Source organism: Triticum dicoccoides, chromosome 5A, assembly GCF_002162155.2.
Source record: "Triticum dicoccoides isolate Atlit2015 ecotype Zavitan chromosome 5A, WEW_v2.0, whole genome shotgun sequence".
NCBI lineage: Eukaryota > Viridiplantae > Streptophyta > Magnoliopsida > Poales > Poaceae > Triticum > Triticum dicoccoides.
The window spans coordinates 5,878,558-5,889,803 of NC_041388.1; the positions used below are offsets into that span (position 1 = coordinate 5,878,558).

At 41.1% G+C, this 11,246-nt stretch overlaps 1 protein-coding gene across 1 annotated transcript; it reads right to left on the reverse strand.

Moving 5' to 3' along the window:
- Positions 1 to 5,465: 5,465 nt before the first annotated feature.
- LOC119297329 (serine protease HTRA3-like) lies at positions 5,466 to 9,672 on the reverse strand. Its single transcript, XM_037575164.1, has 8 exons — positions 9,484 to 9,672; positions 8,826 to 9,113; positions 8,592 to 8,722; positions 6,773 to 6,890; positions 6,606 to 6,698; positions 6,440 to 6,493; positions 6,232 to 6,321; positions 5,466 to 5,719 (listed from the first exon to the last, which is right to left on the reverse strand). The coding sequence occupies exons 1-7, from the start codon at positions 9,670 to 9,672 to the stop codon at positions 6,232 to 6,234; spliced, it is 963 nt and encodes a 320-aa protein (XP_037431061.1). The 3' UTR covers positions 5,466 to 5,719.
- Positions 9,673 to 11,246: the final 1,574 nt, after the last annotated feature.

Below are 11,246 nucleotides of genomic sequence, written 5' to 3' on the forward strand. Positions count from 1 at the left end.
AATAGATTTTTTGAATATAGAAATATTTTAGGTCTCAAATAGGTTTTTTGAATATAGAAATTTTTCTGGTATCGAATAGGTTTTTTCAATATAGAAATGTATTGGACAATTTAATTATTTTTATGTCATTATTACTTTGTCATCAAAGAATGCTATATGAGATTTGATGATTTAAATTTTTCACTCTGTGGAATATGCAGGCTTTCTAGTATCACGTCTCCTTGGAATGATCATCATCGGAGCTTCCTCTACTTCCTCTACAGCCGAGTCAGTGAGCTAAAAGTCCACCTCCTCCTTCTCTTCTCCTTGGACACGTGTGTGATGATATTTACACATGTATTGGTTGTCTCTTTGGACATGTGTATGATTTTGCAGGGAACACCTCCGAGTGGCCTATATTTTCCCGGAATGTTGATTCATTTCTGCTCTGGCAAATTTTAGGCGCTCGATATGTCCTATTTTAGCAAAGGGCATGCCCTTTTTTTGTGGATTTCACAATGATTGTGCTATAAAGTAGGAAATATCGAGTGCACGTGATTTGCTGGAACATGAATTAAATGACATTCTGGCAAAACATAGGCCTTTTTTATGTCATTACTCCATATATGTAACGGGTTTACTTCCAGTCTGTTGGGGCTCCTTGTGTGACTTTTAGAGGGGAAGAATCTCGACTGTTGTCATGGCGTCGCTTTCACCTCTTCTCCTCATGATAGACCTTGGTAATGCACGAGGGAGGGGGATGCAACCATCACCGACGGTTAATGACGGTGTCCTGGACTAGGGGTACCAACCTAGTTGGCCCACAGACCACGGGCCGACCTGCATGGCCCATCATTTTTACAAGGAAGGACTCCAGAAGCCTCGTACCTCGACGTGATCAAGATAGACTCTGCCGAAGAGTTGACGTGTACTCCAAGGATAGCTTCGGCCGCCGTCATGTGCATCTTTAGACCGGCAACCGGCCATGTAGCCCTAGGTACCCCCTAGTGTGTATATAAGCTAAGGGGTTTAGCCTGTAGAGGGGATCCAATAATAATCACATCCACCTAGCCCTAGGGTTAGAACACTACTCACGATCTCGAGGTAGATCAAACTTGTACTCAATACACAATCATCAATACAATCAAAGTAGGACGTAGGGTATTACCTCTTCGAGAGGGCACGAACCTGGGTAAATAATGTCTCCATCATCCTCCGTTACCCATTGATCCAAGATCCACAGCTCGGGACCCCCTACCCCGAGGTCTGCTGGTTTTAGTAATGATAGTCGATTTATCAGAGAGAGAAAGAATCCTGACTATTGTCGTGGGGGTTGCTTCTCCTTCTTTCCCGTGTACTAGACATTTTGGTGTAATGCACTCGGGAAAGAAGGGAGGAGCGACCATCACCGACGGTCGCAATATCAGAGAGGGAGTGCCCTCCATATACACCACGTGAGATAACATTTTCAAGAAAGTTTCGACAGACCAAAAGACAACCCGTGTTGACTAATGATCTGCGTGTTGAGTTCCTGATAATTGACCTCGATGTTTAATCTTTGAATTATGAACATAGGAAATGTCTGACGATGATAGGATCCCTGAGTGCAATTACCGCACTGGCGATGGGGGTATGTGCGAGAGGCTTCACCTGGATAACTATAGGTGATTCACCCTCACGCTGAAGGATGCCTTTTATCATTTTACGGTACGTACGATGGAAAGTTTTTTCATAATTAAACATGACTTGTGCTTTTTTGCTTTAATGTGTAATTTCCGTTTTTACAATTCGATTAATGCATCCCCTGCTATGCAAGACCGAAGATAGGGAGAGTATGGAGACGAAGAAAACTCACCTAAGGACGAAACATTGTTTCACTTTTGTGGTTAAGCTCTATAATGAAGTAAATCACTCACATTTGGGGTGTTCAAATTGGAGAGGACTATGCAAGGCCTACGGATTTCAGGAGGATATGAAAATAACCTTCGATCTTGGTCCTGAAGATGATCGTGAAGATAATATCGACATTTGGGTGGATGTTGACATGATTCCAGTTCTACCTCTATGTGAGTTTTTCAAACAAAATTTGTTAAGTAATTTATATTAAAAAATAGTTGGTATTCATCCCTACTAAACTTGTTTAATGATTAAAAACTTATTTCTTTTCTCCAAGAAATACACGGAAGGCTGTAGACAAGACCTACTACAGTTATGGCTCCGAGCTAACTTGGGAGGAGAAAAAAAATATGTTGTCTCGTTTGTTAATGATGTTGAGAATTTTAAGATCAAATATGAAATTAGCCAAAATTATAGTGGATACGTCCCACTAGTCCACGAGTTGAATGAGGGTAACATCAGTGCAAATAGCATGGTAAGGTTTTGTTAACTATGGTTACATACATTCTTCGTAAGTAAACTACATTGCTAACTATGTTATTATTATGTTCTTCAACAGAAGCTCCCAAAGGATGTTGTACCTGACCTGATGTATACCAAAGGTCAGATGAGAATGGTTAGCTTATGGTCAGATCTGCTGGTGGCTTTCCACAATGCATACTCGATTTCTCTAATAGATGAAAGGCTCGATATCAAAGGATGGAGCAAAGTAATGAATGCGCATAGGAAACCAATTGGAGACAACATGAATGTGCGTAGGCCACCAGTTGGAGACAAGTGGATCTCTATTCTCCATTTTTGAGATGGAGAGGTTTACCTGTTTTATGATATTTTATCTAAGAGAGAGGAGTAGGTCCTAGGTAGTACTTGTCATGTGCTAGAATGATGATGAATTATTTAGCTAGTGTTGGTTAACTTGTCATGTACTATATTGATGGTCAGTTATTATATGACTACAGATGATGATCGAGTTGTTATATGACTACGATGATCATGATGACGAGGTCATACTACTTGTCATGTGCAAGAATGGTGATGAGTTATTTTATATATATATATATATATATATATATATATATATATATATATATATATATATATATATATATATATATATATGACTACGAATGATGAGTTGTTATTTGACTGCAGATGATGATGATGTGTTATTATTATATGACTATGGATGATGAGTTGTTATATCATTGGGTGGAAGAAACACGGATTAGATTAAAGTGGATGGATCCAAGTGAGCAAGTGGAATTAGTGGGACGATGTGACGTTGGGACGGCACACCAACCTCTTCATTGTTACTATATAAAAATTGTATAACGGTGTATAAATATAGAATAAATATAAAGAAATGAAATACGCAATAATAGTAGTGGCGTGGGAAAAAATAAGTGTCGCTACTATTTAGCAGTAGTGTGGGTCCAGTCCCACGCTACTGCTAACACCAGTAGCAGTAGCGTGGGGTTAAACCCGCACTACTGCTAACAATTAGTTGTAGCGTTCTAACAGTAGCATGGGCCTCGACGCTAGTGCTAGCCCTTAACCCCATGCTACTACTAGGGATTTCCCTAGTAGTGAAATAATCCAGATGGTGTTACTAGATCATTTAATGAGTATACTCTATCGGCTAGCCCTAGATTTTTCAGTCATGCATCTAATTACCCGCAAGTACCGATCAAAAATAATTTACATGCTTCAACTTATTATGATACTAGTAACCACTGGCGGAGCTACAGTTAAAATGTTGGGCGGGCCAGACGGGTTAGGCTACAGGGGATCCAAAATTTTGGTACAACACTCCTTTGTATATTGGTCTAGGGCTGGGTGGGCCATGGCATTGTTTTGTTCGTGTGTAGCTCCGCCACTGCTAGTAACATACACCATGTGTATGTAACTCTTATGCATCGGCAAACCCACAAATCTATATGCCGATGAACAACATGATGTGTTTGGTTAATCAATTTGAAACACCACATCTTAGAATTTCCAAAGCCATGCAAGAAAGTGGTTCACCCATTTATTCATCGGCAACTAATTTGCAATATGTGAATCCAAACATGCCGATGGGTGGGAGAATTGGCCAAGCTACTACTATTTATACGGCCAATTACCCTCAACCATCATATGCTATACATCACGTTAGTAATTTTTCGTCACCTTATGCTACTGTTGATATTCATAATTTGGCTACACCTTTATAAATATAGCCGAATAGGTGAAAATTTTGCAAGAGCCCATATGCCTTTATGTTGGTGCAATAATTTGCCTCATGGTGTTTGGAGATTGTTGTCATAAACAGTATGACTAATGTGTTTACTAGCGCACACAGAGTGACAAGTCAATGAAGTCATGTGGAGTTTCGTACAAACTCCGAAGATAATCTCTTGCGAGGCAGTGAAGATTATCACCGAAGATTATGCCTGTCGAAAGTGACCCGCCCAAATTGCTGACGTGAAGCAATTGGTTCGGTGTCTGTCCGAAGAAATTGACTGCAACCGAGAAGACGAAGCAAAGATGTAGCATTTGTTTTGTTGTTCTTCTTTCTTTTTCTTGAGTCATAGGACAACCGTATTATTAAGAGGGGTATAGTGTTCGAAGCTTACCGTTCTCTGATGCTAAACCCGAATCCTGTGTAAGATGAGAGAAATCTCTTTGTGTTCAGAATACATACTAGTCAGCAAGAGATGAAGTTCTTCGCTACGAAAGATTTGATTCGGACCGACTAAATAAGCGCACTAGATTTCGGATGTATACAAAAAATGTAAACTGTGTGTGGAAGAAAGTGAAAACCAAAGAAAAGTAATGAAGACCGGGAAAGAAAAGAAAAAAACCAAAAACATGAAGAATAACCGATGCATAACAGTAGAAGACAGTGAAAACCAAAAAAATCTAATTAAAACTGAGAAAATGTAGGGGAAAACAAAAACAAAAAGGAAACAAAAGAAACCGAAGAAAAAACGAAAACCGCAAAAAACAGGAAAAAGTACTATTGAAAGCAATACACCGCATTGTAAATCAGTGCCTTGTAGCGGTCTGGTAAAGCTTCAGGCGAGACCAGGCTACATCTCGTTGTAAGCGAGATATAGCCATGGCAGAGGAGGAGAGCAGCGCCGGGTACAAGATTGGGACCTCTACATGGGCTGAGCACACTGGACCCAATTGTGCCGCTTCGGCCCGGGCTAAAACTGGCTTGGCTCAATGGCCCAAACCAGCCCAAAGATGGCTCGGCTTTTCCTTCTCGGGCCAACCAAAACCTCGGTCGATCCGTCCGGCGCCAGCATTTCCTCCGGCAAGAGCATGCTCTTTGTTAAGTATTCCATCTGTTAAACAGTTAACCTATTTTTGTGAATGTCTCAAAAACAAAACCTACTTTTCTGACATTTATTCGATTACACAAAACGATGAACTTCGCCATTTCTCGGACATATAAATAACCTGTTCACACACCCATCAGGCTAAGACAGGACAGCACCTCGGCACTATATAAATCACTCCTCCCGTAAAGAAATATAAGAGCATTTAGATAGTGATCTAAATGCTCTTATATTTCTTTACATAGGGAGTACAAATAAGGACAGGCTCTCTCCCTCTGAGGGGTCTCAGTAAGGTCTATATAAACCTCTCGGCAGTCATTATAGCAGAACAGAGAATCTCACAAGGGGTTGCTACTTTGGCACTATATACATTACAAATAAAGATGTTATTTCTTCTAATATATCTAGAGACTACAGTACATATATGTGGTCATAGCTAAGTATCCATCACACTACGCCCACCATAGAAACAACATCCAGTAGCTTGGCATCCCTATTCTGTCAGCCACTTCCAGAGTCTGCACGACGTGTAACAAATAATAACACAACGTGAGTGTCTTTTGCATGCAAGCAATATCTAATCCACATTCTTTGCAAAATGTCACACAACTCAAAGTTAGCGCCCATCCACAAACCTACAAGCACAAACATACATCTCTTGTTCCAAAAAAAAAAAAACTAAAAATTTCAAGTCTACAAATGGAAGATCAATGCTTTGCTAAAAGAAACATGGATGAAGTCTGTTTTCTACAATGTACTTGCTGCACACCACCTATTAACCAAAACGATAAACTCCCAAAATATCAGCATACTTTATGGTGTGGTATGATTATTTTAAAGATATAATCATATAATTATTGTAAGAGTGTATTGCACAATGCATACAACTATATGATCTTACATACTTAACACTAGCATTATGTCTGGATAATTATTATCTACAAAAAATGGAATATACATACTTGAGAATTGAACTAATAATCTGGATACTAATTTGTAGACGGGGCTAGTTAAAAGAGGAGATGTGTACCTAGCTTGTAATAACTTCTCCAAGTTTTGATAATTTTGCACTCAACTGTACGGTGCTTCGTTCTTCTTTGAGTGTGTGAAACACCCCAACCTATGGAGTTAGCAAAACAAATCTCTTAGTACTAGCATCTTGCTAATAATACTTCGGTACACAGGAATGGATGGTGGTGGTCAAGCAAACAGCCGTTATAATATAGAAATGAACTTACAGAAATATGAACTTCAGCAAGGCCCTTGCATGTGCTCATCAGCATATTCTCCAACTGATAATTACAGAGAAAAAACATTGCACTCAAGACCGTGAAGCTACCAACTATCACACAAATGTAATTTATTTTCAACTCACTAACCTAACAAAATCTCTAATACACCCACCTCAATTGTGGTAGAAACAGGTTTTCCATTGATAGATTCAATAACATCACCTTTTTGGATTCCGAGTATCTCAGCATTAGATCCTTTCGACACCTAGGGTTCAATTGCCAAATAGTTATACCATATACACATGGGAAAAAGAGCACCTTCAGGAAGCCATTACATACCTCTTGAACAATAAGACCATGATCAATGTTATACATACGCCATAACATGTCAACATGAGCAGGCTCTAGATGCTTGATGGCCTCAAACATCATCCCAAGATGGGGCCGAGCGATGAACCTGCACCAAATCAGACACCATTTAACATATTTCGAGCCAGGTATACAGGAGTAAGTAACCCTTCCACGATAAGCAATCTTTGGTGGAATTCAACTTCTATCTAACATGTTAAAAAAACGGTAACAAACTATTTTGATTCGAATAAAGCTCAAAAAGACCCTAAGGGGACAACAAAGCCTTTGGATCATTCACAGTAGTTGAAAAATGCTAAAAGACGGTTTTTCATGATATTACGTAAAGTAAAACATCATATTTCAATATGATCGAGAACAACTAAGTACCACAAAAAAAACATTTGAATATCTCCTAGGTTTCAGGAAAATTGTCCATTAAGAGAAAACCTAAAACATAGTTTTTCATTTAACTTCACTCTACAATTTGGCTAAAGACATGCGAAGCAGAATTATAAAGTCTTATCAGTTCCTTCTTATAAATAGTTGTCATCATGAACCATTTTGTAGTCTCGTTGTGGTCCCACTTGTTTATTTCTAGTTCTTGATTTGCTTATAAATAATTATTATTGCAGCCACTTGTTCAGACATACGACTATATACATATACATAAAAAACGGCACTGATCAGGACGTGGAGTTTCTACACCCAGGAGCAAATGCTCCTGGTGTGAACAGTAGAATCAAATAAACTAAAAAACAATTCAAAAAATTCTGAATTTTTTTTGTGCCATACTTTCACAAATGTTTGTTGTGCCTGCAAAATTTCATCGCAAAATCACATTGGTCGTAGACGTGGTAAAAGAAACAAAATCGATGCTCTGAAAATGTTACTTACAAAAGCATTTTGGAGCTCTGATTTTATTTTTTTGGCACGCCTTCCACCAATGTGGTTTCACGATGAAATTTTGCGTGCACAACAAACATTTGTGAAAGTATGTCACAAAATAATTTTAGAATCTTTTGAACATTTTTTCTATTTTTTTTATTTTACTATTCTTACCAGGAGCATTTGCTCCTGGGCGTAGAAAGGTACTTCCGCACTGATCACATTTGCTCTGAGAATCTTAACGTAATTTATGGTCATTAAATTGCGCTGTTAAAAATATCGGCCAGTTAATCTCGGCATATCAGACAGTTAATCATGTCTTGGCCACCTGCCGATACAAAACCACCTATTCACGCAATTAACTGGGTGAATCGATTTACTTGTCTGATAAGCTGATTAATTGATTGTCAGACCGAATTATAGGTTGGGCCAATTAAGTGCCTGGGCAATTTTGGCCCAAATTTAGCCCGTTCCCTCCCTTTTCCCAAAGCCTACCGCACATGAGGTTAACCCGTTCGCTCCCTTCTCCCGCTCGTGGAGTAGTAGCCACAGCTCGCGCACTGAGCTGCCGCCGGCGCCCCGCCGGCGTCATCCCCTCCCCGAACAGCGGCCGTACGAGTGCAGCAAGTGCTCCAACATGGAAAAGAAATTCAGATGCAGCCTAGGATATACCCTAGTTAACCTACCTATAAATTCAGTTAATAGGCTGATAAGCCAATTAATCCCTACTCAACAACCCAATCGATATGCTACCAATTACTGAACATTGTTAAATTGCATAAAAGTGAGCAAATAGATAGCTTCAAAAAAATAATTTGACTTCTAACAAAAAGTAAGAAGAAAAAATATGAGAGAACACATTAGCTTAGCATCACCAAATAATCATATAGATGCTATCACAGAGCTGAGAGGAAAAACGCACCGATATTTCTTCCATGAATCCAAACAATTGAGCAAAATGGAAGAAGGTATAAAAGACCCAAATCTCTTAGGGAGGTTGACCATTCCGACAACTTTTTCCTTCAAGTCAATGACTAGGCCCCCATTGTCATACTACAACAATTCATATTGACAAAACATGAGAATTTACAGTAATAAGAAATATGTTACAAAACAAATGACATAGAAAAACTCAAAGTTGTAACAAATGCATTACCCCATTATCATCACCATGGCCATCTGGAGAACGGAAGTGTACATTGTGATACCGCTGATACATGTTTGGATTCTGATATTCTGCCCTAGCATATGTTATCCTTAGATTCAAGGAATTGTCTCTTCCGAGCCGAAAAATGCCTTCGGCAAATTTTACATCTTCTTCACGAAAAGATGGTAACTTGATAGGTTGATCCACCTCAACATTCAAGAAAGCGATATCGTAATGGGGCTGGTAGTAGACCAGATCACCCTTTGCACAGGTGCCATTTAGCAAATGAACAGTGACCTGAAAAGAAATTTCCGGAAAACATTGTATTAGAGATTTGAAAATATGATGTATCGAAGGCCAATATAGCACCCCCCAAAAGAAACATGACCTTTGCACTGGTGGAATCTAACAAAGGAACATTGACCTAAAAAAGATGCAGAACAGATTATATAAGATTTTTGAACAATGCTTAGTAAGCAAACACATGTGCCGTTTCCATATTGTTATTATTAGGAAAGGCCAATAGTAGCACACACACAAAAAGCAAGAGAATTGCAACTAGTTAGATTTATACCAAAGATTTATATAGTTATTTATTTGGGGGTGGAAGTGGTTGGGCTGGAAAAGAATGATACAAGGGTAGGAAGGAACACTACAATTAACTCACATCAGCATGTGGAGCATACTCTTCACCGCCTGACCAGCCGCTGTCAGGAGAATCCTTTGTGCGAATCAGCCACGCAGTTGTCAAAACAAGGCCGGTTTTCTTCTCCTCGTCCCAATCGACCCAGAAGCCCGAGCACCGTCTCAGCGGTTCACCATCTGTGTGTGATTCAAGCACGGTCGATACACACATTAAGTTGATGGATCGATCAAATCCAAAACAAAGAGGGTGCATATACACATACTACATCTAACATATAAAGCCTCCTAGAGTGGTAGTCTAACATATAAAGCCTCCTAGAGTGGTAGTCACAACGAAGGCCTTGAGCGCACGGTACCACGGGAGAGAAAAAAGACCACCGCACAGCGCCGCGCGTGGGGGTGCAGCGCACCACGCGAAGGGAAAAAACCACCGCGCCGTGGTGAGCCCCGCGCCCGTCCGCTTTCTCCTCCATCCCCCTCGTTTCCAACCCTAAAATCTTTTCCCCCTACATCCGCTCATCCCCACCACTCCCTCGACAACGGTGGCGGCGGCCCCCTCTGGTGGCGGAGGAGGAGGGGGGAGATGGTGGCGCGGCGGCTGTTGGGTTTCGTAGTAATTTCAAAAATTTTCCTACGCACACGCAAGATCATGTGATGCATATAGCAACGAGAGGGGAGTGTATCTTCATACCCTTGAAGATTGCTAAGCGGAAGCGTTTATCAACGCGGTTGATGTAGTCGTACGTCTTCACGGCCCGACCGATCAAGCACCGAAACTACGGCACCTCCGAGTTCTAGCACACGTTCAGCTCGATGACGTCCCTCGAACTCCGATCCAGCCGAGTGTCGAGGGAGAGTTCCGTCAGCACGACGGCGTGGTGACGATCTTGATGTTCTACCGTCGCAGGGCTTCGCCTAAGCATAGCTACGATATTATCGAGGTGGACTATGGTGGAGGGGGGCACCGCACACGGCTAAGAGATCCAAGGGATCAATTGTTGTGTCTTTGGTGCTAGCCCTGCCCCTCTATTTATATGTTGAGCCCCGGGGTCGAAACTTGGAGCAAAAGCCTCCTCAAAGTCGGTTTTTCCCGAAAGGCAAGAGTCCCACTCGGACTCCAGGACCAAACGCCACAATCCTTGGCGTCTGGCCCAGACGCCATGGGCCTCGGCGTCTGGCCCAGGGCCAGACGACAGGGTCTCCGGCGTTTGGCCCCCTGGCCTCCGCAAAACTCCTTTTGCACCGATCTAAAGCCTCATGGGCTTGACCCCTTGGCCTAACCATGTCATCCAATATATGAATCTTTACGTCTCGACCATTTCGAGACTCCTCGTCATGTCCCCAATCTCATCCGGGACTCCGAAATCCTTCGGTACATCAAAACATGTAAACTCATAATATAACTGTCATCGTAACCTTAAGCGTGCGGACCCTACGGGTTCGAGAACAATGTAGACATGACCGAGACACGTCTCCGGTCAATAACCAATAGCGGGACCTGGATGCCCATATTGGCTCCTACATATTCTACGAAGATCTTTATCGGTCAGACCGCATAACAACATACGTTGTTCCCTTTGTCATCGGTATGTTACTTGCCCGAGATTCGATCGTCGGTATCCAATACCTAGTTCAATCTCGTTACTGGCAAGTCTCTTTACTCGTTCCGTAATACATCATCTCACAACTAACATATTAGTTGCAGTGCTTGCAAGGCTTATGTGATGTGCATTACCGAGAGGGCCCAGAGATACCTCTCCGACAATCGGAGTGACAAATCCTAAT